Genomic DNA, 27293 nt, shown 5'->3' with positions numbered 1-27293 from the left:
TAGTTGCTAGTCAACAAAGCCAAGGCCTGCACCTGGGGGAGGGGCTGGAAGGGAGGGCTCTCCTACACATAAAAGGGTAGTGAAGGGAAATCATAGCTGTGAACACAAGACAGAGTGGGCGATGGGTGCCCGGAAGCACAGGCTGGACTCTCATCCTCGATGCTTACTGTTGTGTGACCCTGGAAAAACATTGTTCTCTGAGTTCACTTTCATACAAGTCCAACAGGGATAACTGATGGTGAGACTCGCTGCACACTGTTTGCTGTGAGGATTAAGTGAGGTGACAAAACAGTGCATTCTTTTTTTTTTTTTTAAGATTTATTTATTTATTTTATGTAAGTACACTGTCGCTGTCTTCAGTCACACCAGAAGAGGGCATCAGATCCCCTTACAGATGGTTGTGAGACACCACGTGGTTGTGGGATTTGAACTCAGGACCTCTGCCCGTGCTCTTAACCGCTGAGCCGTCTCTCCAGCCCCAGAACAGTGCATTCTTTAAGCAGCAGCTTCTCTTTCTCAACGCATTTTTAAGCATTCATAGAGGGGCCTCTGGGCAAACCCAGGTACACTTGGGGAATGGTCCAACAGCAAGGTGCTGTCTTCAGAATGATTGTGGGAGACACATTTTGTCCCAGAGGTGCTGCCTCCATCAAATGTGACCTGTTGCTGCTTGATAATGTCACTCAAAAAGACAAACAAAAAACAAAACAAAACAAAACAAAAAAAACAAACCACCACCACCAACAAAAAAACACCCCAAACACAAACTGAATTTAACTAAAGCTCTTAAATCTGTGTGGAGTGCGATAGGGGTCTACGCTTTGACAAGTGTCCCACCACGAACCTCTGCTTCTGAGGGCACGCCGTGGGCGGTCCTCATCTGTCACCCTGTGGATCTGCCTATGCTGGGTATTGCACGTGAGGAAAGCTTGTTACAAGTCTGGTCTCCCTTCCCTCAGCACATTGTATGTTAGTGAATGTGTGGTATGTGTGTTAGGTGCCTTTGTGTGCGAGCGTGTGGAGGTCAGAGGTTGATACTGGATGTCTTCTGTCACTTTTCCACCTAATTTTTGAGACAGGGTCTCACACTGAACCTGCAGCTTAACAAGTTTCGGCTCACTAGAAAGCCCCTGGGCTCTCCCTATCTCTGCAGTACTGGTGTGCACTGTGGCCCTGGCTTCCACACGAGCTCTGGGGATCTGAAGGTCTCAAGCTTGTATTCCAAGCACTTTACCCATTGAGGCAACTCCCCAGCCCCAGGCACATGTTGCAGCCCGAATCAGAAATTCATTTGCTGGGATCTGCACTTTTAACACAGTCCCCAGGTAGTTGTGATGAGTGGGCTTTGTGGGGAAAAAAGGAATAGCAATTCCCACAAGGTAAAACCAGGTTAATGTAGAGCTACAGGGCGTCTCTCTCACTGGACACAGGCAAAGCTGGCTGCCTGCCTTCTCCAGACACTGCAGGGGGTGAGCAGGGTCTTCCGGGCAGGTTCTGCAGGTACAAGTGTTGTCTATGGCCAACAGCTTGGCTACTTTGGAAACCAGGCAGATTAGCTCTAAGAGACTCATACAGGGGGATTAGCCCCAACTCAAAGGCTTTAATGTACATTGTGCTCTTGGACAAACATCTCCAAGGAAACAAGAGGAACCAAGTCTTAAACAGCAGGACTCTCACTCAGAGGCCTGCTGTGAGCTCGAGCCTCAGAAGAGGATTCCAGAGTAGCCGAGGCAGAGGTCAGGGCGGAGGGCCTGGGAGACCCTCTTGAGGCAGAACTCTGCCCACACTGCACAGTGGGTGTGTCCTCAAGACTCCCTGACACCAGAGACGTGACGGCACTCATGAGAACCCCACAGCAGGACTGGGGAGAATTAAGCTACCCAGATATCTCCATGGCTCGGAAGAAAAGGCCCAGACTTTAATAGGCCTAATAAGCAGGCTCAGAGGAGAGCCTCCCCTTTGTTGTTGATTTCCATGTCATCACAAGAGTCATGGTAGCCTTAGTGAAAAATGGGGCTACGTGGGAGGCTTCCATGTTCCGCTTCAGTGTGAGGCCTCAGGACAATGGTGACAGCAGCAGTAGGCCCCACAGCCGGCAGCCAATTCAGGTATCAACCACTGGGCTTCTGGCAGAAGGAGGTGTAGATGAAGCCGGCCACCTGCCAGACTCAACCCACCATCTTCCTTGTCACCCGTTCCCAGGCTAAGCTCCTAAGAGGTCAGTGGCCTGAGTTCTGGCAGGTTTCTCCCATTCAACCAGGAGCAGGCAGAAATTCTATACAAACCACATTCAACTTTAAACTTACATTTAACTTAAAAACTCACTAACTTAATACCAAAGACCCCAGGGTGGATCTGGTTTCTTTCTTCTTTAGTAGCTATGGAATAGCTCTTCTGAATTTAATGTTCATTTTCTCATTGTCAGAAGGAATAAGACTGTTGCCAGGGCAGGTTCCATCTAGCCCCCCCCCCCCTTTTTTTTCCCTGAAATTCGGCGGCAGGGCCAGGCTACAGGGACCCACGAGTGGCCACTTCTGTAGTAGAGGAATGTATTTGCTGGTGCACACAGGCTCTGGGTCCATCTTTGCAGGACCTGACTGGATCACTGCTGCGGCATTCTAGGACAGATGAGTGGGAGAGCCTGGGTCATAGCCATGAGGGAAGGGGTCTCCCATGGCCTGAGGATTTGCAGTTAGGCAGTCTCGATGTTCTCAGGGAGCTCCACCACCACTGGGGCGCAGTCCTCTGGCTCTGAAGTAAAATCCCAGCGGAACTTCTTAGTCAGGTGGGCTTGGAACTTTTCTGCCTTCTTCCTCAGGGTGGTTTCCACAGCAACACTGCAGGCGGAAGAAAAGAAAACCTACAGGGGACAGAGGATAAGTTACTCCTGAGAACAGGGACCAAGAGAGCTGTGGAATTTTCCTCCTGGTGTGTAGTCTCTGGGGCAGTAGATCAGCTGCTGCTGGCACCGTCCCAGGACACCTGCTCTGCACCCCCAAACCAAGAAGGAAGACATTGCAACAGGACTGGAATGGAAAATTACCACGCTGAGCACAAATGCCCCATGACAAGTAATATCGCTAGGGTTACCTCTCCAGCCTCACCCAGCGTGGGGTGGGGTGTGGAGACCGACAGGGCACCGGGCAATAATACAGACGATAACACAGTATACCAGGCGTTGTAAAGAAAAGTTCGGGGAGACCATAAGCCCTTGGATCTCATAAAGTCCTAGGCCTTCAGCCAACAAGGCTGAATTGCTGCTCTGATCTTCTAAGTGGGCCATAGACTGCCAGTTTGAGGCTTCTATTCCTCTTAAAAGGTGTCTTTAATGTTCATTTTAAAAAGCATCACCATTGTTTAAAGTGTGGTAAAACAGCTGCAGCTTCCATTTAAACTATTTGTAAGTGATTAGCCAATGTCAATGTGTGAATCCCCATTGTGCAACCATTACCAATGCTCAGCCTGAGAAACCTCATCTTCTCCAACTGACATCTACCCACACACACCAGTTCTCATTCCGCTCCCCTGGTGTTTGGCAACTTTCTGTCTCTGTGACTCTGACTAGAGAGGAGTCATAGTATCTGTCCTTTTGTGGCTGGCTTATGTCACTTAGCAGGTCTTCAAGGTTCACCTATGTTGAAGCACATGATAGAACTTCCTTTCTTTAAAACTAAAGAGACATGGTGGTGTAAATCTGTAATCCCAGCACTCAGAAGGCTGAGGCAGAGGCAATTCAAGCTCAAGGCCAGCTTGGGTTACTCAGTAAGACCCTGTCCCTAAGCTTCCCCACCCCCAATTCACACACACTCGTAGGCTGGCATGTTTGTGTGTATGTGTGTATAATACATGTGATATATATTATATACACACGTTTACCTTGTAAGAGGGTTTTACTTTTATTTGTGTGTATTTGTGCCGCTGTGTCTGAGAAGACCCATACTCACGATGATGGCTGCAGAGAACGGAGGTGGGCATTGAACACCCCGGAGCTAGAGTTATAGGTGGCTGTGAGCTGCCTAACATGGATGCTGGGAACTGAACTCAGATCCTTAGCAATTAAGCCCTAACACCTCTTGGGCCTCTGGTAGTCCACACTGCTTGCCATTCGCCTGTCAATGGCCATGGGTGCCTGCTCTTAGGCACTGAGCACAGAGCTTCCACGGACACAGCTGTACAGATATTCGAGTCCCTGCTCTCTGTTCTGTGGGTGCAGACCGAGACATGGAACTGCTAGACCTCATGGCGACCCTGCCTTAGGGACACTGCACAGCAGCTGTACCACAGCACATCACCACCAGCAGAACCAGGGGTCCGGTTTCTCTGCAGCCTGCTCAATGGTTCCTCACCTCACTGATTTATTGATCTTTTGACAATGACCTTTGAGTCATGAGATAGGTTTGACAGCTATCTCTGTAATTTTGATTTGTGTTTCTCTAATGATCAGTGATATTTACACATTTGAGGGGTAGTCTAGGTCCTGAGAATAAGAGCAAGCTACTACTTCTTAAACAACCTTACTGTTCTCAAAAAAGTTTCAATTAAACCGTACTTCCTCCATGCTCTGAGAAAAATACACCAAAGTGTGGTTTTATTATTTGTTTTCTTAATTAATTGATTAATTAATTTTTAAAGACGAGGTCTTACTATGTATCCCTGGCCAGCCTGGCCTTGAGCTCAAAGAGATCAGCCTGCCTCTCCCTTCCAAGTGCTGGCATTAAGGGTGGGTGCCACCAAATCCCCCTCAGGATGTATACTTCCCGGATGTGGGGTGGAAAGAAATTCAGTTACCCAGAAGGGAATACAAAGGTTTTTGTTTGTAGACCTGTTACCCTACAGTCCTATTGCAGACATGACAACAGGACATAGCAACCATGACTCAGTGTCCTCCAGTTGTAGCTGGTCTGTACACCCACCACTCGGTTTACGGAGCTTGTCTGACAAAGGCAACAGACAGACTGCAGCTGATTCCAAGTGGCAACGCCAACTTCTCCACTGGAGTGGGGTCACAACTGCAATAGCAAGCCAGAACAGAGACTTCCTGGAGGAGTACGACTGGGGAACAAAGCTCCGGTGTGCTCCTCTGAGCCCAGGGTTACCTCAATTTCACTGAAATAACAGGCGTATTATTTACTGCCGATCTCATCCAAGAGAAAAGCCTTCCAAAATAATGGCTCTCTCACACCTGCATTCTGGACTCCTGGTATTCTAACATAAAAATTGTTTAAAGCACAGAAGAATGAAGATGACTGTGGGCTCAAAGAAAATGTATTTTTGGCTCTTTTGCAGTTCCTGGCATGGAATAATTGTTCACTATGTGACAGCACTGGAGATGATCTAGAATGAGCTTGCACACCAGGCCCCAGAATGCTGCTGGCTTATGTGACTTGCTAAGGCCTAAGCTGAAATGAATTGCTCTGAACTCTGCTCCTCTAGCATTAGGTTTGGCTTCTCCCATGGCATTTCTCATGCTGTCTTATGTCACAGTGGTTTATGCCTAAAAGAGCAGGGAATGAATTCTAATTACCTATGTGTCCAACATAGAATATTACCCGGAGCCTGGCACAGAGTTAGATGGGGCCCCGGGATGCTAACCAAACAGAAAGAACAACAGGCAGATTTAAACTGAGCTGCACTTGGCAATGCCGGAAGTGAGACACTGGAACAAACTGCTCCCAGAGTCATCACCCACCCTCCCCCTTTTTGAACATGCCGGAGAATAAAATTAACTAGCAGCAGGTACAAGCGAAGACTCTGGTCTTCTCTATTAAGCTTCTAGGTTGAAAAGTGTTTTGTCTTTGTTGTCATTAGATCTATGCTATCGTTATAGCATGGAAGGCTGGAGGGCAGGCAGGCACTACTCCCCTCACACAAGGATGCTGGGTCACCACACCATGGAGGGCAGGCGAGCACTACTCCCTCACGCAAGGATGCTGGGTCACTACACCATGGAGGGTAGGCGAGCACTACTCCCCTCACGCAAGGATGCTGGGTCACCACACCATGGAGGGCAGGCGAGCACTACTCCCTCACGCAAGGATGCTGGGTCACTACACCATGGAGGGCAGGCGAGCACTACTCCCCTCATACAAGGATGCTGGGTCACCACACCATGGAGGGCAGGCGAGCACTACTCCCTTACACTGTGCTCAGCAGGATCCCAGCAGGCCGGGACAGTCAATCTTAGTTTCTCCACTACAGCCTCCTTCTTTCTCAACAAAGCAAATACATCCCTGATCCTAAACTCTTTTTTTTTTTTGGTTCTTTTTTTTTTTTTCGGAGCTGGGGACCGAACCCAGGGCCTTGCGCTTCCTAGGTAAGCGCTCTACCACTGAGCTAAATCCCCAGCCCCTGATCCTAAACTCTTAATCTTGCTCTGTGGATACTTCTACAACTGTCACCTTTGCCAGTCTCTGGAACCTGGGCCACAGAACCACAGTGACTGTCATTTTTAAAGACAGACCAGCTTTACTGACGTACACTTGCACACAATTAAGTGTTCCTATGGCACTGTCTGACTTGGGAGACTACCCATAACTATGCAGCCAGTGGACGATTACGCATGGGCATTGGCTTTTCTTTCGGAATCTGGTCCCCAGGCAGGAAGCCTCTGTGGATTTGTTGAGGCCTCACCATACTTAGGTCTCAGAACAGGTTGTTTGCCCTTAAAAATGCTCTGGTGTTGCCCTTGTACAGTTAAACCTTTTGGCCTCCCTCCCCGCTCCCATTCCCAGCCCCTACCACCTATTTTTCTTTATAGTTTGTCTAAGACACTGTCTTAGCAAGGCCTTGAATTCACTCTGTGGCCCAATCTGGCCTCCGATTTTCAGTCCTGCCTCACTCAGGCTTTCTCCCAAATGCTGGGACTACAGAGTGTGTTACCACACTGCTTGATGGTTCAGAAACAATTCAGAAAAGATGTTTAAGAACATTTAGTTAGGGTTTAGGATAAAACTCAGTAACAGTGATTACCTAGTACTGGTGAGGCCTTGGCTCAATTTTCACTGACCCTCCCTCCTGCAGGGGATACCGTGTGTGTGTGTGTGTGTGTGTGTGTGTGTGTGTGTGTGTGTGTGTGTGTGTATTCAAGCAATAATTTATTCTGTTTTTTTTTTTAATTTTTAGATTACTTCTATGCTCTCTTTAGAAAACTTGGTAATCATCTAGTTACTTTATTCCCTAAGGTAAAATCAAGTAACAATTTCCAGCACCATGAAAAAATGAATCATCTTAATTTTGGCTAATTAATCTTGGATACTGTTTTTTAGAATACTTTTAAAACAAGACGATCACATTCTGCAAATGAATGAATTTATCTAAAATAAAAAAAAAATTGGGCCAAGTAAGGTAGTGGCACAGGACTTTAGTCCCAGCACTCAGGAGGCAGAGGCAGGTGGATTTGTAGGTTTAAGAGTCTTGGTCCACAGAGTGAACTCCAGGCCAGCCTAGGCTACACAGTGAGACTGTGTGTTAAAACAAAACAAAAACCAAAAACCAAATAAAAAACAACCCAAAAGCCCCCCAAACCCAAATAAAATAAAAATAAAGTGTGAACTTTAATTATTAAATCTATTATGAAATTGAAAAAAGAAAAAACAACAAAAACAAAAAAAGGCCCCAAAACTCCAGTGATAAATATTGATGCTTTTCTTTTCTTTTTTTTTTTTTTTCTCTTTTTTTTTTTTTTTGGAGCTGAGGACCGAACCCAGGGCCTTGCGCTTGCCACTGAGCTAAATCCCCAACCCCATATTAATGCTTTTCAAACACAAAGCTTGGGGTCTGCACAGTGACTGCATCACAGAGGATAGCTGAGTCTATCTTATCCTAGTTTTATGGCTAGTCCAGGAAAGAAACTTCCTTAGCTATAACAGACCTGCTCAAGTGACTGACTCAGAAAAGAAGCTGGCCAGAAGAACAGTGTTATCTCTGTGACCCGAGTGGTTTTAAAGACGACTGCACTGGGGTAGTGGTGAGTCAGAGTGAAAAGCACCGGCTCACTGCTTCTTTACAACAAAGTCTCTGTGTGGTCCTGGCTGACAAGGAACTTGCTATGTAGTCCAGGCTGGCCCGGAACTCAGAGAGAGCCCCTGCCCCTGCCCTGCCTCCCGAGGTATGTACCAGCATGCCTGGCCTCATGTCTTTAATGATTTTTCTAAAACTTACACTTACTTAATTTACATGTGCACACAGCATGCATGTGGAGTCACCACGTGGGGTTCTCAGATGAAACTTAAGTCGCAGCCTTGGTGGCAAGCACCTTTACCTGCTGAGCCTTGTCCCCAGCCTGGAATCTTGTCTTCCAAGCTCAATTCAGAAAACTCGGGTTGTTTCCACTGGAGCTATAATGATAAATGTGTGCTCTCCTACAATGGACTTCAGATCCAGATCTCAGCCCTGTCAGCCCTGGTTCTATGAGTGTAAATGAAAACATTAGGCATGTACCGTATGATGTGGCCGTATATGCAACGTCTCGCCCTGTTTTGAGAGCTAAACGAGACAATGCACATTGAGCATACAAAGCCACAGTCAGTGGCAGAAGGAGGTAGAAAGGTTTATGATCTGAAGTTGGAAAGATGGCTCAGTGGTTAAGACCACTGGCTGCTCTTCCAGATGATCTGGCGTGACTCCTAGCACCCACATGGTAGCCCACAGCAGTCCATAACTCTCAATTCCAGAGAACCAGACATCCTCTTCTGGTCTCCATGGGCACTAGGCATGCAAATGGTACAGAAACATACATGTGGGCAAAACTCCCAGACACATTAATTTTTTAAAGTTTACTATGAAAACGTTATAGGTGTTATTGAGACGAGGGGTGCAGCTCACGAGGACAAAGTTCTGGGTTCCATCTCCAATACCACATTACCTGCACATGGTAGCACATGCTAGGAAACCTGGCACCTGGGAGGTGGAGGCAGGAGGATCACAAGTTAAAGATCGTGTACATTAATAGTGAGTTTGACGCTAGCATGAGATAAACTAAACCTCACCCACCGTAAAAATAAGACAAAAAACAAAAAACAAAGCAAAAACAAAACCCTACAGACACAATTGCTGGAGACAGCGCCCAGAACAGAGGCAGAGCAGGAAGCTCGCCTGTAGAGCCGTGTGACAACACAAGGTCACAGGTGTGTAACTGTGCCTAAACACGATGTGGGCGGGGCAGAGCCCTTGTTCTGTGCACAGCGCTTTCCAACACACTATTAATTCCAGATTATCTTTTCATTGACTTTAAAGAAATTATGGTGAGTTAAGTTGCTTTAAATGAAAGAGAAAAAAAGCCTTTTTGTAAAACAAATCATTTTTATTTGAGCCAAATCCAAGGGATTTATAAAAGCCTGTGGCATTTATTCAAGTGTCTCACATGGGAAGGTTGGAGAAAAAAAATCAATGGCTGAGGCCATTATGGTGCCGATTTTATCCATGCTAATGTGGCTGTCTTTAATGTCTGTAAGTGCTTACACACACATACCAGTCCCTCTCCACAAACAGCAGACATTTATGTGCCTAAGCAAGGAAGTTAGCTCCACTTGACGAGCTGAGGAGAGAGGAGACAGCAAGCTGAGGAAGCTTTTAAGGCCTGATTCATTCAGTTACAAACTCCCCAAGTGAGTGCCTCTGCATGGGGGATCAGATTCTCACTGCCAAGATGGTGTTAAAAAAACATCTTTGTGGGGAACGCTGTATTAACTTCAAGAAGCGCAACCCTTGCAGGATGCTAGTGGTAATGTGGTATCGGAGATGGAACCCAGGACTTTGTCCTCGTGAGGAAAGAACCAACTGAGCTGCATTTAAAAAAAAAGGGGGGGGCTGGGGATTTAGCTCAGTGGTAGAGCGCTTACCTAGGAAGCGCAAGGCCCTGGGTTCGGTCCCCAGCTCCGAAAAAAAGAACCAAAAAAAAAAAGCTTTGTAATATCCTAGTCCCAACTGTGCTTTTGAAATATCAATATCCCCCACATAAAGCTCGTCTGAATCCCTTAAGCCCCTCAATATTAACCCCAGCCATAATCTGCCCCTCCCTTTTGATGCATCAATGCCCTTTATAACACTTTACTGTTTCTGTGTATGAATGCTTTTTATTTTCTGAGAGAGTTTCTCTGTAGACCTGTCTATCCTGGAACTTGCTATGTAGACCAGGCCGGCACTCGCAGAGATCCACCTGCCTCTGCCTCCCACGTGCTGGAATTAAGGACATGTGCCACTCAGACTTTACTGTTTACACATGTATCTGCATTATCAAAGGAATTATCAACACTTTACATGTGAAAAAAACAAGTAGTAACACAGGTCAAATGTAAAGTGTTAGGTGTTGACTAGGTGTTGAAAATGACCAATGAGAAAAAACTGCAGGTCTATAGTTTTGTGGGAAACGCTGGATTAGCTTCAAGATCCTTGCAGGATGCTAGTGGCAAGTATGGAACAGGCTGAGGGCACCGAAGGAGGCAGAGACAAGGGACGGCCTCACACAGACAGAGTACGGGCAAGGACAGGGCAGGCTGAGGAGACTCAGGTGCTGCCCAGGAGGCAGACATATGGATGTAAAGTTTCAGTTATATGAAGTTCCAGGGAACACTCTAAAAACAAGCTATAGTCAATATGGCTTTGAACATTTTCAAATGTGCTGACAGAGGAAGTCAGACTCAGAGGACGTGCTTTTTAAAATTAAAACAAAGGGAGACCAGGCACAGTGCTCGTGTGTATGTTCTAGTTCCTTAGACTGACAGTCACGTACGTCCAGGAGTTCAAAGCCAGCCTCAGAAACAAAACAAGATCCCATCTCAGAAGAAGAGAAGAAAGAGAAGAGAAGAGAAGAGAAGGGAAGGGAAGGGAGGGGAGGGGAGGGGAGGGGAGGGGAGGGGAGGGGAGGGGAGGGGAGGGGAGGGGAGGGGAGGGAAAGGAAGGGAAGGGGCATGGAACAGTGTGGCCTGTCTGGGGCTTGCGGTGATGAGAGAACAGAGTAGCTGGGGACAAGGCCGAGAGCCCAGTAACAAGCCTCAGGGCCAAGGCCGGCACCTTACACTTCCCAGGCAATTGAGAGCCACTGAGAAATGGGATCAGAGCTACATTTTGGAGCAACAGAGGCAGCAGTGCAGGAAGCAGATGGTTTAACGAGCTGAGCACAGAGGCTGATGTAGTCTAGGAGAGACCAAGGCCTGAGCTCTGACCACGGGACAGGGCAGGCCTGTAACACCACTACCGGTAATTCTTCACTTAAATCATCTGTTTACTTCTTGCTGTCAGGGACTTTTGACACTCTTGTTCAAGTGTACTTACTTAGAACAAAATCGTGTATATAGCAGGTGCTCAGTTAGTCCTCCTAAATCAGTGAGCCCTGGAGGGCAGGAACCCTAGCTAAGTCCTATTTGCACTCCTCGACAATTGCAGTGGGATGCAGTACATAACGGCTGTTCAAGAACACTTACTGGTGTGGTGTTATAAAGGCATATATCCTAAACATTCTCCAGCAGTGGCATCAGCTGGTATAACTCAGTAAGTAGGTGAGGCCCCACGTTTTATCCCCAGTATCCCATAAACTGGGTGTCTGGCACACACCTGTAATCCCAAGACTTGGGACGCAGACAATGCAGGATCTGAAATTCAAAGCCATTTTTTGCTACAAAGGGAGTTTGAAGCCAACTAGAGCTAGAGAGCTTGTCTAAAAATAAAAGGCCCCAAACAACTAAATGACATTACATTTCTTGTTCAGAGAGTTTTTCAAACTTTCAGTCCTACACAACCCACGCGGGCATCAAGCAATCCAGCTGGGCCCTGGGCATTTTTTGCAGATTCCCATGACCTTCCTGTGCTTGTGTGACAGTATTCACTCACATCGTGAGGGTAGTACCTCACTCCCTGGGCTGCGTCATTTCCCATAGCTGCACCAACGGGGACAAGTTAGCGCTTGATATCCGCCTCACACTGCCTGGCAGCTCAGTGATGCTGTGAGGAGGGTCCCCTAGAGGTGGAACAAAGATTTAACTCGTCTGTTCCACAAGAACAGAAAAGGGCAGTTTAATTCTTCTGAAGTAGAACACAACAGGCTCAAGCCATCACTTGACAATCCATCACTACAGTCGTGAGTCCTCCAAATGCTGCCTAACTAGAGCCCCTTCCAAAAGCATGGCAGCTCTGGAAGAGTGTTCTGTACCTTCTGAGAAACAGCATCCACAGAGAGGCAGGGGGCGCTATGTACTAATTCTTTTTTCCAGTGCTGAGAATTGAACCCAGGGCCTTGAAACTGTTAGGCAACCACTTACCAGGTTTGTTTCTTGATTTGAAAAATGAGAACGATCTGATCTGTCCAACAGACACATGTGATGGTTAACCTCAGGGGCCGATCTGATAGGAGCTAGAATCACCCGGGCATGCCTGTGGGGATTTTGCTGATTAGGTTAACTGAGGCACAGAGATTGACCCAGTAATCCCAGGCTAGGATCCTGGAATGTACAGAGAAGCAAGTGAGCTAAACACAGGCATCCACCCTCTGCTTCTACACCGTGGAAGCCATGTGAGCGGTTGCCTCAGACTCCTGCTGCTGGACTCCCCCACTACAATGGGATGGAACTTTGAACTATAAATTCAAGAATAAATCAAGCTAATTCTCCTTTATGCTGCTTTGATCAGGTTATCTGGTCACAGCAGCAGAACAAGTAACTTAGACATCATCTAACACAATAACCATGGTGTCTGTTACCCAACGGCATTGACAAATACTAGCTTCTTCTGTGGGCGGGTATAATAAGAGTCAGACACCACCTTCGATGGAACGGGCCTTACGGGGCATCACACGCAGGAGAGCTACATGGCTGGCACAGGAGCTATGGGAACAGACAACTAGCTGCTTCTGTCTCTGCAAAACTTGAGAGTTACAAAATGTGAGTGACAGAGGCTGTCCCAAGTCCATAAAGGAATGGAATCTGTTTGCCAAGGGAGGAAATAGTACAGGATGAAGACTCTAACTTGTTTGAAGCTCTTTCCCTAATTACCACTCATAATGAAAATTTAATTGCCAAGTTAAAAGCAAATTTTACTGTTTCTGTCAGAGAATCTCTGCAGAAACTGGCACATTTTGTTTGAACAGGAAATCAAAGTTGCTTTAATGCTTAAATGAGATCTAAGGAGCTGCAGATGCTTCTTTGGGAATAACAGGCTTCAAAACTCGGCCTCACCAGCTGCATCAACTCAGCTTCGGCAAGAACTAGGAGCTGGCGCTCGGGTTTACTGTGCTTTATATGCCCCTGGGTTCTTTTCTTGCCTTGGAAGTTCCATGTGTTTGGTGATTGTAAGAGGTGGGGCCTGGGAGAGGTTCTTAGCTCACTGGGTAGTGCTCTTGGGAAGGATTGATGTAGCAACAGTGGGGTTCTTGGTTGGTTTTCACAGAGGTTGTCACTGGTAGAGCCAACAGGTCCTACGCTCTGAGACTCCAAAGCCAAGAGCTAAATACACCTTGGCTGAGGCTGCAGCCAGTTCTTCCTTTAAAAGCACTCACTGCTGGGGCCGGAGAGATGGCTCAGCAATCAAGAGCACTGACTGCTCTTCCAGAGGTCCTGAGTTCAATTCCCAGAAACCACATGGTGGCTCACGACCATCTGTAATGGGATCTGACGCCCTCTTCTGGTGTGTCTGAAGACAGCTGCAACATACTCACATACATAAAATAAATAAATTGCTCACTGCACAGCATAATGACCTGAGCTCACTCCTCAGAACCCACAAGGCATCCACAAGTTGTGTCCTGACCTCCACATGCATCCCATGGTGCATGTGCCCACCCTCATACACTACATTTAAGAAATAAAAGATAGGGGTTGGGGATTTAGCTCAGTGGTAGAGCGCTTGCCTAGCAAGCACAAGGCCTGGGTTCGGTCCCCAGCTCCGAAAAAAAAAAAAGAAATAAAAGATAAATTAGACTGCCTCACATACTCCCTTATAGTAATAAAAAACAGCTAGGTGGGGTTGGGGATTTAGCTCAGTGGTAGAGTGCTTGCCTAGCAAGCACAAGGCCCTGGGTTCGGTCCCCAGCTCCGAAGGAAAAAAAAAAAAAACAACCAGCTAGGCAGTGGAGAGGAAACGGATTCTAAGTACCTAGTGTGGGCCCTTTGTGGGTGACATGTGGACAGACAGTAGAGACGGGGTCTCTGGCAAAGAGGTGCTCACAACACAGTACAAGATAGAGAACTAGGAAACATCAGAACCGTCATGGAAAACAGCGAAAGAAAAAGGTGACCCGCCAGAGGGTGGTCTCACATGGGTGCCTTCCTGATGAACCACATTGGCATCAGCGCAGAGTACCCACCTGTAAGGTACTGGTGAGGAAGTTGTCCTGGGAGACAATGTCCACAAAGAAGTCAGCCGGGATCTCACCGAGCTGGTGATACAGGATGGAGATGAGGCTGACGTACAGGGCGTGGTGCTTCACCATGGCAGTTTCAGACCGACACAGGAGGTTCAGGAGCCGCTTCCAGTGCTCAAATGCCTCATACACATTGCCCAGCAGGAAGCACACAAAGGCAAACTGGAGTTCACCTGTGAGGTACAGAGAAGGGCTAAGATCCTCAGAGCATGAAACCCTGGCCGACACTTCCCTACATGATTTACAATGCCGTCCTTCACACCACATCTTAGTCCCAGGGAGCCTGGGCCCTTGTCATCTAATAGAACTTAGAACGGGAGTCTTCATCCAATAAGCACTGGGCAAACACTTGCTGAACTGCTATCGGTTCAAACCATGAGCCACCGAACCGTGGCCAGGTATATACTCAACACTGGGCCACAAGGGAAGAGGAGGAACTACTGTACACCCACCTCACACTTCAGTATGTGGGCCCTAAACCTGCCCATCAGAATTACTACATCCCATTAAAAGCAAAGCTGCTCGAGTTAGAGAGGTAGCCAGGGTTAGGACTATTTGCTGCTCTTCCAGAGGATTGAAGTTCAGTTTCTAGCACTTGCTACAGGCAGCTAAGCCACCTGTGACTCTCGCCGCAGGGGATCTTCTGGTCTCTGTGTGCACCTGCACTCATACACATATCTAACACACACACACACACACACACACACACGCACGCACGCACGCGTGCGCACACACACACACACACACACACACACACACAACTTAAAAATAATAAAATAAATCCTAAAGTTTAAAAACAGAAAGTAAGTAAAGCTGCCTCTGTTTGTCACCTCAGAGGTTTTGGTAAGCAGTGATGTGCCAAGAGTTTTGAAAGAAGTTTTTAGTCTTTTCATATGGGCATAACGTGTACACATTTCATTAAAGTTATTCATATATGGGGGAAAGAAGCAGAGATCACAGGGTCCAGGATTTGTAAAAACAAGATCGGGGTGAAGTTTTTTGTCTATATGTTTGCTTTTACATCTTATGTATATGAGTGCACTGTCTCTCTCTTCAGACACACCAGAAGGCATGGATCCCATTACAGAGGGTTGTGAGCCACCATGTGGTTGCTGGGATTTGAACTCAGGACCTCTGGAAGAGCAGTCAGTGCCCGTAACTGGTGAGTCATCTCTCCAGCCCCTAAAGTGTAGTATTTTACAATTAACATTTGAGTCACTGACATGGTCACCCTTTAGTGGCTACTCTTCTAAGTTTCCCAGATGACACGAACAACTCTAGAGCTGGTGAAAAGCTGCCATCACACGTCACGCTCACAGTCCTTAGCCCTATTCCTCTAGGTCATCAGGAAAGGTAGCATCTTTCTCATCTTAAGATGGGGTCAAGGGTGTGTCCAAGACTGTATGACTAATGTTTTGAATAATGGAAGAAAGCTGTAACAGATCTGATGCTGGGTAGGAACACTTTGAGAGTCTCCACAGCAGGAAATCCCTAAGGTCCTCTTGTAGGGCTAGCCCACCAGTCGGCTTTGTTTTGTTCATTTACTCACAGGGCTCTGATTCCATCTCAGTGAGCAGCTGAGGGCTAAGAGTATGGACTCTGGAGCCAAACTTCCTGGATTCAAATCTTAGCTCTCCCACTTAGCAGCAGTATGACCTAAGGCAAGTTACTTACTCTGCTGTGCCTCCGTTTTCTTATCTGAGTGTTATAATGAAGGGTAAATCTCTACAGTGCATGTTGTGTTCAGACTAATATGGGCACACAGCAGCACTCAGAATGCTAGCTCCTATTCCCAATCTCCAACAGATACCTGTCTCCAACAAAGACCCAATGATCCGGAAGCCACTGTACGTGTGCAAGCCACTTGGGTCCTGCCTGGCAGACAGACTGCATCTGAGCAGGATGTAGTGGTTCAACCTGTAATCCCAGCACTTGGGAGATAGGAGGCAGGGGAATCACTGCCACTGCAAGTTCCAGGATCCTGGGTTACAAAGACCCTGCTTCTAAAGAAATGAATACAGAATGAATATGTATGTATGTACGTATGTATGTATGTGTGTGTGTGTGTATGTATATGTGTATATATATATATATATATATTTTTTTTTTTTTGAAACAAGGTCCCAGCTGGCCTCGAACTCATTGAGATCTACCTGTCTCTGCCTTCCCTGTGCTGGGATTCAAGATGTATGCCACCTATGCCTGGCATGGATATATTTTGCATATTGAAATGTTTAAGAGATAGAAAACAAGATTCCTAATCATGTTTAGCAAGATCCAGGGGTTACTCATATAACATTGTATGTCATGCATTACAATGCACCTAGTAAAGATTTATTTGTTATGTGCATTGGTGTTCTGTCCGAGCGTGAGGGTGCCAGATCCTCTGGAACTGGTGCCACAGACAGCTGTGAGCTGCCATGTGGATGTAGGAATTGAACCAGGGTTCTTTGGAAGAGTAGTCAGTGCTGTTACCCACTGAACCAGCTCTCCAGCCCCATGATGCACCTATAAAATATCCATTTTATCATCAGTTCAGCCAGGGATATAAAAAGGTCTATAACCAAACTTGTCACCAACCTTCCCCACTAGGAAGTTATGTGATGCCCTGGACAGTTTATAGACAATAAGGACTGGCATTAGAGGTGTTACAGGGGCTGGGGAGCTGCTCAGTCAGGGAAATGCTTGTCTTGCAAAGAACATGGACCAGAGTCCGGACCCAGAACTGGAATTTAAAAAGCTGAAGTGGTGGTACACGTGCTCTCACCCCCAGCACTGGGGAGGCAGAGACAGGCAGATGCCTACCCAGGGTCTACTCCCAGCCAACCTAGTCTACTTGGTGAGTTCGAGGTCAATGAGAGGCCCTATCTCAAAAGAAGAAGGTCGGCAGAACTTAAGGAACAATACCCCAGAGGCTAACCTTTGGCTGCCATATGTGGCACGTGCACAAACATACACAGAGAGCATGCCAAAATGTTTGTTGTCACTAATGTTCAGAAATAGAAAGATGGCAGCTTTTCAACCCCTGAACTGAAAAGTCTAAGAATCTATGCTGGGTGCTGTCAAAGGTGATGAACTGTCTCCCACCACCTGCTGAGAGAGGAGGCAAATCTGGCAATTCTTGCACAATCCAACCCTGAACCCAGGCACCTTCACCACAGTGCTCAAGAGGCTCTATTTACAACAGGAACTAGGAGCGTCTACGGAGTGGCCACTGAGAACTAGTTGCACAGCTCTGGGCTATACAGTTGTAAAGCAGATGAGCGGTGATGGAAATGCTGACAGCACAGCACAGCACAGCACAGCACAGCACAGCACAGCACAGCACAGCACAGCACAGCACAGCACAGGACATTGCCCTCTAATCCTGTCCCTAGAAAACCCACATACACTCCTACAATATACCTCAACTGAAAAGACTGGCATACAAAGGATAAGAGAAATACATAGAAACACACAGGAAAAAGAGAAAAAAGAAAAGAAAAACTGCACTCAACCATGAAGATAGTTGTTTCTAGGTATAGGACTTAGAGTAAATTTTATTTTTATTCTGTGATAAGTACATATTATTTTAAAATTAAGAGTGTAAGCAGCAATAAAACTATAACAATTAAAATAAAAATAAAAGTCCTGGTCTAAGCCAGTAAAAAGAGAAACATTTTAAGAAGTCAAAAGCGAGGTACTCTCTTATTCTCTTTCCTCAGCCTTCTCTCCCCATTCCCCTCCCACCTCTGCCTTTCTCTGTCTCTATTCCCTCAACTCCCCTCCCCATGCCCTAAATAAACTCTGGTAAAAAAAAAAAAAAAATTCAAAAGCAAACTGAGATGTTAGGTGAAGGCTTCTAGGAACACAGATCAGGCCTAGCAACTAGGAGCCTTGGGCTCCAATCTCACCGTGACCACTATTGGTCAAATCCTTCCTCTTTGCAGGGGTAGGCTATGTCAGCAATTTTCAAACATGGGATTACGTACACAGGCTCATGTAAGATGCTCAAATCATTAGATAAGACAGCCAGCCAGCTAGACCCATTTTAGAGCTCTTGACTTAAAGTCTCTAGGCTACGGGTGAAGATGCATTCCAATGACTACTAGCAGTCCACCTCCTACCTCCTTTAAGAACACTGGGCAGATAAGCCAAGATGAGCCTCTATTCTAAGCACCCCCACTAGCATCCTCCCCCAAAGCCTAGCTCCTTCTTACCAAGGACATCCTGGGGGTTGCCAGGGAACTGCTTGCTGAGCACAGTCTCGAGGGCATAGCTCAAGTCCATGCTGTGCCTGGTGATCTCTGCTGGTGTGGCACCTGCTGGGAACATCTGAGTGGGCAGCTCTGAGAAGCGGATCTCTGTCCCCGCCCTGGGCTTCATCTCAGGCAGCCGGGCCAAGCCCTCTTGGTAGCTTCTGCACTCGGTGCCACAGAGCGGTAGGTTCTGTTCCACCCTGTCCTTGGTGTACCTCATGGAAAGCACGGGAAGCACATCTGAGAAGGCGCAGATCTGCCGGCTCTCAGGCTGCAGCTTCTCCATGGTGGCCTCACTGATGAAGTTGGTGAGTGAGATCCACTTCTTGAGTGTACCATATGGGTAAGGTCCCAGAAACTGGTCCAGCTCTGGGAGATTGGCTCTCATGGCTTCTACTTCAGCCTCTGGAGCTGGAGACAGGTCTACCTCTTCCTGAACTGCATTCCAGCGCAGGACTGTCAACCCCCGCTGCTTCAGGCTAAGAAAGAAGCCCATCCGAGGGCCCACCTCCCTGGGATTGGCCTTGTCCACAGAGCTGTAGTAAAGGAAGTGGACACCAGGGGGGATCATCTTCACACCCCGGAACTTGGGCCCCACCTCCCAGGAGTTGTAGTCAATGCCAAACTCTGTCCCCTTGGGCATGTTCAGAATGACCACAGTGGCTCCTTCAAAGAAGAGTTGCTTGGCTAACTCAGGATCCATCTGCATGGAAGCCATGAGGCCAGTGGAGGGTAACCAAAAGCAGGACTCTTTTTTGTCTCCTAGAACAGCAGAGAGAGGCAGGGGGTGGGAGAGAGTGAATGAATATGAGTTGACCAGAATATGGGGAAAGGCTATTTTATTACTTGCACATTCTCTATATCAAATATTGAGTTAGATCCTGACAGAAATTAACTCCCTTTAATCCCCATGACAACCCTGCATCTGTCTAACAGATGAGGAAAATCAGGATCGAAGAGATTTGGGGGTGTGATTTAAGGAGCAATAGTCTTCATTCCACCACGCCAGGGGCATCCCTTAAAGACAGGTGGCCACACAGTACCAAATGCAAACCTGCCCGCTGGTACTGCAGGCTTGTGTCTACTGCCCATCAGATGTCTTTCTCTCAACAGCAGGGGAAGGTGGAAAAGGTTCAAATGGCTCATTTTAAACTAGAACAATGCAAAAGTCATCTTAAGCTACAATTCTACCTAAAACCTGCTACTGGAGAATACCACAAGATCTGTCAAAGATGACCAAATCAAACTGGCTACCTAATTTCCCATGAGCATCTAAAGTTAACAAAAAGTCTGAGGCGTGGAGGAGAGCTTTTCAAACTCCCTTCTTTCACTCATCAACAACCTCGTTGAAAATGAGGGAGAAGAAAGGGCTGGTTTCCTAGTTTAAAGACAACATGGCAGGGTGCAGTGGTACACACCTGTATTCCCAACCCTTGCTGGACCGAGGCAGAGAAATCGGGAGTTCAAGATCACCCTTGATTGCTAGAGACTGTCTCAAAAATCAAACAATGAAGGGTTGGGGATTTAGCTTAGTGGTAGAGCGCTTGTCTAGCAAGCGCAAGGCCCTGGGTTCGGTCCTCAGCTCCGGAAAAAAAAAAAAATCAAACAATGAAAACAAGCAGCTGGTGGGAAGACAGTTAACTGAGTACAGTGATTGTCCATTGCACACAAAGGATCCTTGCACACGCGCGCGCGCGCGCACACACACACACACACACACACACACACACACACACACATCTGTGAGAGAGGCAGAGGCAGGAGGATCAGACGTTAAAGTCATTCTCAGCTACACAGTGAATTGGAAGCCAGACTGCGATATGTACACAAGACACTGTCTTAAAAACAAGCAAGTAATCACAAAACAAAACCACCTAAAGTCCAGGGATCAAACAGTTTCCCACAGAGCCACAATTCATCCAGAGAAGACTGACATGGCAGGTCTACAATATTTGAGGAGAGGCTTAGATTCTTTATTTTATCCACATTTAAATTCCTTATAAAGACCCTTTGGTTAAAAACAAAGGCATCAGGGGTTGCTGGCAAATACTCAGTGAGTAAGGGCATTTGCCTTTTAAGCCTGACAACCTCACTTCGATGGCCAGATACTATAAAGTAGAAGGAGAAAAGAGAACCCACAAAGTTGTCTAACCTTCACATGCTTGCCCCAGCATATGACCCACCACCCCATCATTCACTCACATGCACACAATGTAAAACACAATTGTGTAGCAGACGCTGTCTCTGCAGTATTTGTAAGAATGTTTTCAGCATGAACCAATTTAAGCCAATCAACTATTCCGACTTTTACTAAATTGAGTAGGAAGTCACTCACCAGTCCAACAGACACACACTCAGATTACAGGCACTGTGCGGGATTGTTACTGGGCCCTAAAAGAAATATTCGGGGCTGGGGATTTAGCTCAGTGGTAGAGCGCTTGCCTAGGAAGCGCAAGGCCCTGGGTTCGGTCCCCAGCTCCGAAAAAAAGAACCAAAAAAAAAAAAAAAAAAAAAGAAATATTCACAGAATAAGACCACTGAAAACCAGATGTTTGTGTTTTACAGAGGTGGCCTCAAAATTAACAATCAGGAAAATCAAGTGTGTCTTGCTGTTGTTTTTTTAATTTTTAAAAAAGATTTATTTAATTATTATAAATACACTGTAGCAGTCTTCAGACACACCAGAAGAGGACATCAAATCTCATTACAGATGGTTGTGAGCCACCATGTGGTTGCTGGGATTTGAACTCAGGACCTCTGGAAAAGCAGTCAGTGCTCTTAACCACTGAGCCATCTCTCCAGCCCCTATTCTTTTATTTAAAACAAACAAACAAACAAACAAACAAAAATCCTTTTACAAAAAATATGGGCTGGATGCCCTCTTCTGGTGTGTCTGAAGATAGCTTCAGTGTACTCATAAATACAATAAATCTTTAAAAAAATATTAGGCGTACACTTTATTGTCTTTACCTTAAAAACAAACAAACAGAAGAAAGGTCTCTAAATCAGCACTCTTTTTCAAACTGCAAGACATAACTTGAGTTAAGAAATCATTTTTAGACATAAAGCTAATCTGAAATAATGGAAAAAGTTATACCGAAAGCAGAAGAGGATGCTGAATTCCCTGAAACTGGAGTTAGAGGTAGTTTTAGCACCATAAAGGTGGTAGGAACTGAGTCCAAATTCTCTGGAAGAGCAGGCAAGTCACTTAACCACCAAGTCATCTCTCCAGCACTGAGAAGAGAAGTTTTAAGCCATCAAAATGCCACAAGGAACAAGGATAGGACTGGTTCCATGAAGGCCTGTGCCTCTATGCGTGGTCACTGCATAAAAGTCTTGTGACTGTAGTTCAGTCAAAAAAAGTCTGGAACATACAAATGGGATGCATTCTTCACAACCCTGCAATACAGAAAGACACCTCCTCAGCCTATTCACCAACTCCCAAGAGCAAGAGTCCTTGGTCCTCAATGCCTTCTCTATCTGGCTTTAGGGAACATAAAATTCTTACTATGGCCCGAAAATGCTACAAGAATTACTTTTGGCAATTCTTCAGCTTACTTAATACCACCCCAATCCGACGACTGTTCCAACCACACTGGCTTCTTTCTGACCCTCAAACCAGAGAAAACTCTACCCACAGCATTTTGTCAAACTTTTTTTTTTTTTTTCTAATCTTGTAAAGCCTCCTCGACCCAGGACTAAGTCAAAAGTTCCGTGATTATACTCTGGATACCTTGAAGCCTTTCAATTCCAGTGACTGGTGTGTAACTTTGTGTACTTGATTGAAGACTGTCATGCCTCCAGAACTCGAGTCCTAGGTCCCTAGCGTATGCACGAAGCTTAAAACTTACTTACTACAATATACATTTAAATAAAGCCAGGAAGCCAGGTGGGTGACTTACAGGAAGCCACGCAGAACCAGCTCCAGTGAGTATACGATCTCTGGTTCCCAAGATCTACAGTTAAAAGGGGGGAAAAGTTACTTCGTGAGCCCCAGAGAGCCTGACCATGGTGTCCCTGGAGATGGGTTTTCAGAAATAAAGGCCTCCCGAGACACCAGATCACAAATTCAGACTCCGCCGGCGCGATTCTGAGACAAGAAACGAGGTGACCCGATCACATTTAACGAAACCAAAGGACGAAAGGAGCACCAAGAGCTGACACTCACCGTATTACCTCACGTTCGGGCTCCGCGGAAACTGGACGGAAGTTCGGCTGCTTTGGAGCCGGATAGGTGCTACAGAAAAAGTAGTCCGGCGGAGTCCCCGGTCTCAGAAGAAATGGCCCGTGCTTCCAGGTTCCTCACGATAAAGCACTGCCATTTTCTTCTTACTGGTTCATTTAACTTCCCGAATTGTGAATAACGATTTTAATTAAACTATACACTTTATATCCCCGTCCAGAAACATACTCAACCAGCTGCAGTCCTTTGGTCTCAAGCAGACACGGACTAGCCAAAGCATGGTCCAGGTGTTGGCACACAGTAGCCACAGTTAGACTGGCTCAGTCGTGGTTTGTCACACTTCAGCCACATTTACTATGCCAGTCACCATGTCAGAAGTTCCCTATTACCTCCAAGTCTCCCTAGTTTCAGAACCAAGGCTGTTGCCTAAAGAGAGAAGCAGTTCTTTCAACAGCCACCACAGCAGTTCCTCCAGCAGTGACCACCCAGTGTTTTCTAGGCCTTACGGAATACAACAGTCAAGCTCTAAATCGCGCACTGAGTGAGGAATCCTGCCTGTCTTTTTCCTCTCGATTTCCTTAGAACCTAGCACATAGCCCTCATCGATGTACTGTGCATTTAATAACAAAGCAAATAATGTGGTATGATAAATGACTATTTGTGGGCCTAGCCTTGTGCTGGGTGGTTCTGTGCATCAGAATTCACCAAGAACCAGAGCCACTGGGGGATATATAGACACTACTTCTAATCTTTTCACTAATCCTAGCCAATGTGGGACCCTCCTCTAATCTTGTATTTCCAACTCTACCTACCTGATTATAAGCTTGTTTATCTGTAAAGACCGGATTTTCAAAGGCCTTCAATCAATCTCTTCTTCAGGTGACTTTACCAAGACTGGCTGTATCTACAATGACTGACAGAACAGAGGACGACCTCCATCTTCATTATCGAGCCTCTTAAGATGCCTACCTCCAGCACCATGACAGTTGTCAATGGCGAGAAACCATAAAAGCTGTATCCAAATCCTTGCCATCCCTAGAAAGGATGAGTCCCTCCGCCCCCTTTACTGGTCTCATTTTTTTTTCACCATACCTGCATATCTCTAACCTTCAGTTGGTCAAGGGTTTGATCTGAGTTTATTTCCCATTTCTGTCCCTTACCAAGACCAAGTCTCCCTTGCCAATAGATGTGTCCATACTTTTTACTGGTGCTAAAATTCTGAGACAGTGACCCAGTATAGGGATGAAAACTTGGCAATTAGTATTCTCAATTCACAGAAGAGAAAACTGAGCTTCACAGAGGGACTACAAACTCAGAGAGTACAGGGATCAGATGCAAAAAAAAAAAAAACAACCAACCAAACAAACAAACAAACAAAAACAAAAACAAAAACAAAAAAACTTGATAAAACCAGCTGGAGTTCTGGCCCCTGTGCTGCTGCTTCTGTGTCAGACTTCCTCAGTGATAGATGAACTTGTCAATCTGCCCCACTCATAGCTTCTCAAGTCATCTCGTAGGGGGATTGCAGAATAGGCTAGATGGGGCAATCATGGTTAATCACAGTGGGCTGCCCCAAGGTTAGCCAGAGGCAAGTCAGACCGGCAATCTCAGCCTCTATGGTCAGTTCCATTTCCTTTGGGAAGCTGCTCACCTTCCCTCCCCAGCTCCTGTCTTAGGAGCTGAACTCTGGTATGTGTGGTCAACAGCTTCCAGGTGGCTTCACATGGCTTCCCCATCTGCTTAGAGGTCCAGGACATTTAACATTGGACATGGAAGTTTCAGGATATATAGGTGCTGGCCTGGACATCCAACTTTGTGAACCATGTTCACCCAAAGCACGATTTCTCTACTTTGGTGCCGTTGGTATGTGAGGTCAGGTAATTCATGGTGGCAGACAGCTGTTCTGTGGATTAGAAGTTTTGCTGCAAACATAGGCTCGCATCTCTAGAACACTGGTCAACTGTGACACAAAGATCTTTCTAGAGACTGCTTCGCTACCCTTTCCAATGCAAGCCGAGAAACCACTGAGCTGGATGAACTACTTCCCAGAAGCAGAAAGACGGTGCTACAGGTCCAGGAGGTGTGTAGTCCCAGTGTTTGTAATCCATTCCAGGATCCTAAAAGTAATTGATCATTAAGTAGAACTTACAAGGAAAATTCTGGAAACCATTCTCAAAGCCCCCTACAGCAATTGCCTTGCACAAAAAAATAGGACTCTGGGGGCTGGAGAGATGGCTCAGTGGTTAAGAGCACTGAACTGTCCTGAGTTCAATTCCCAGCAACCACATGGTGGCTCACAACCATCTGTAATGGGATCTGACTCTCTCTTCTGGTCTCTGAAGAGAGTGATGGTGTACTTGCATACATAAAATAAATAAACCTTTAAAAAAAAATAGGACTCTGGAGAAGACTGGGATTCTTGCATTGTGTGGCTTTTGTATCATTGAATGAGCTGGCTTTACAGAGAAAAGCAGTTAATATTGAGTATCTAAAATGATAGGAAAATGTTCAGAATGTAAGTTTTAGAAAGTACTTAGGATGGTATGTGCAAGATGACGTTTATGAAAATAAATATATGGGGGTGGGAGGGGAAGACTTGTTTTGGAGCAATATAGAAAGGGGACCTGGGGTGATTTTCTTGACAGAATAAAGTAGAAACTGTATAGTGTATACCTCAGATGTCCTAAGAAAGGAGTTTAGATTTTACAGAGATTATGGTTTTAATTTCAGTCTTCATTCATTACTTTCTTTCAGTGTCAAGCTCTGCCGGGTGTGTGTGTGTGTGTGTGTGTGTGTGTGTTGTATGTGCATGTGCTGTGTGTGTATGTGTGTATGTGGTATGTGTGTGTTGTTTTGGAGTTATTTTCTAAATTAATTAATTTTTGCACTATTGTTTGGTTGGACCTACTACCTAGCCTATTCTTATTTCTTTTTTTTTTTTTAAGATTTATTTATTATATATAAGTACACTGTAGCTGTCTTCAGACACACCAGAAGAGGGCATCGGATCTCATTACGGATGGTTGCGAGCCACCATGTGGTTGCTGGGATTTGAACTCAGGACCTCTGGAAGAGCAATCAGTGCTCTTAACGGCTGAGCCATCTCTCCAGCCCCCTATTTTTATTTCTTAACATCTTGTGTGTGGATTGTGTGGGTGTATGTGGGTGTGTGTGGCTGTGTGTGGGTGTATGTAGATGTGTGTGGCTGTGTGTGGGTCTGTGTGGCTGTGTGTGGCTGTGTGTGGGTCTGTGTGGCTGTGTGTGGCTGTGTGTGGGTGTATGTAGGTGTGTGTGGCTGTGTGTGGGTCTGTGTGGCTGTGTGTGGCTGTGTGTGGGTGTATGTAGGTGTATGTGGCTGTGTGGGGGTGTATGTGGCTGTGTGTGGCTGTGGCTGTGTGTGGCTGTGTGTGGGTGTATGTGGCTGTATGTGACTGTGTGTGGCTGTGTGTGGGTGTATGTGGCTGTATGTGACTGTGTGTGGCTGTGTGTGGGTGTATGTGGCTGTGTGTGAAGGGAACGCATGTGAACCATGATGAGTATGTAAATCGGAGGACAACTTGCAGAACTGGTTTCTCTCCTTCCACCCTGTGGGTCCCGGGGATTGAACTCAGGTTTTCAGGCTTGGTGGCAAGTGCTTTTGCTTTACCTGCTGAGTCATCTCACCAGTCCCCTAATTTCCTTTCTTAATTATTTTCAAAGTGAGTTACTTTAAAGAAAAGTCAGTCAGTAATGGGACGTAATGGTGATTGAGCACTCGATGGGACTGCTGCGCACATTTCTAAGCTTCCAAACTGGAGGGGGGACGGACTCGCTGCTCTTCTTTCAGAAGGATGATGCCACACCTCCCAGCCCCAGGTCTTGGGACCCATGTACTTCCTGTCCCCATGGCCTAGAAAGTCTTACAGGCTCTTTCTCTATACACAGCTCAAAAAAATGACCTCCTTAGGGAGGTCCTTCACCTGGCCAACCACTATTTTCTTCTTTTTGTGAAGTTAGGGTTCACGCACAGAGCCTTATACATGCTAAGCACGTACCTACCACTGAGCTACACTGGCACTTGGCCACCTTGTTAAAGTGGTCCCCTTCAGTGACCCTTTACCCACTTCCTCAACAGGTCATGTCTCCTTCCAAGTGCTGATCTCTCTAACCAGTTTTTTCTTGTTTCATTGTACTAGACTGAGAGCCCTTGAGCAGCAAGGACTTTGCCCTTGCACCCCAGGGAGCCTAAACCAAGGCCTGGGCTGCCATGGGAGCTTCAGACATTTGTTGATTAAACTCGTTCTGTGAGAGCCTGGCTTGGCATATGCCTTTGATCTCAGCACTAGGAGGGGAAGAGGCGGGTCAGTCGGTCTCCTTTGACTTTCAAGCTGGGGCTATATGGCGAGACCCTCTCTCAAAAACAAAGCCAAAGTGTTCTGTTTCGTGTCTCCACTCCAGTTCTGTATCAGTTTGTACCAGCAGCCAAGGTCAGAGAGGAGAGACAGAGGGGCTGGGAGATAAGGGAAGCTGAGGGAGTCCATGG

The 27293-nt window shown here is 46.3% G+C and overlaps 1 protein-coding gene across 6 annotated transcripts; it reads right to left on the bottom strand.

The window, feature by feature from the left end:
* Positions 1–299: 299 nt before the first annotated feature.
* Positions 300–22793, bottom strand: Aar2 (AAR2 splicing factor). 6 transcript variants are annotated; one of them, XM_087651098.1, is made up of 5 exons: positions 22757–22793; positions 22322–22544; positions 18550–19350; positions 14294–14523; positions 300–2860 (listed from the first exon to the last, which is right to left on the bottom strand). In XM_087651098.1, the coding sequence occupies exons 3-5, from the start codon at positions 19304–19306 to the stop codon at positions 2693–2695; spliced, it is 1155 nt and encodes a 384-aa protein (XP_087507224.1). In that variant the 5' UTR covers positions 19307–19350; positions 22322–22544; positions 22757–22793; the 3' UTR covers positions 300–2692.
* Between the last annotated feature and the right edge of the window lie 4500 nt (positions 22794–27293).

Source organism: Rattus norvegicus, chromosome 3 (assembly GCF_021556685.1).
Source record: "Rattus norvegicus strain SHRSP/BbbUtx chromosome 3, alternate assembly SHRSP_T2T, whole genome shotgun sequence".
Lineage (NCBI taxonomy): Eukaryota > Metazoa > Chordata > Mammalia > Rodentia > Muridae > Rattus > Rattus norvegicus.
This window is presented reverse-complemented; position numbering and strand designations above follow the sequence as displayed.

Bases quoted from the DNA above. Each gene is read 5' to 3' on its own strand.
- Aar2 (XM_087651098.1), bottom strand. From the start codon at position 19,306: ATGGCTTCCATGCAGATGGATCCTGAGTTAGCCAAGCAACTCTTCTTT. The intron at 14,524-18,549 runs GTAAGAAGGAGC...TGTACCTCACAG, and splicing joins CAACCCCCAGGATGTCCTTG to GTGAACTCCAGTTTGCCTTT. The intron at 2,861-14,293 runs GTGGGTACTCTG...TGTCCCCTGTAG, and splicing joins TCCTCACCAGTACCTTACAG to GTTTTCTTTTCTTCCGCCTG.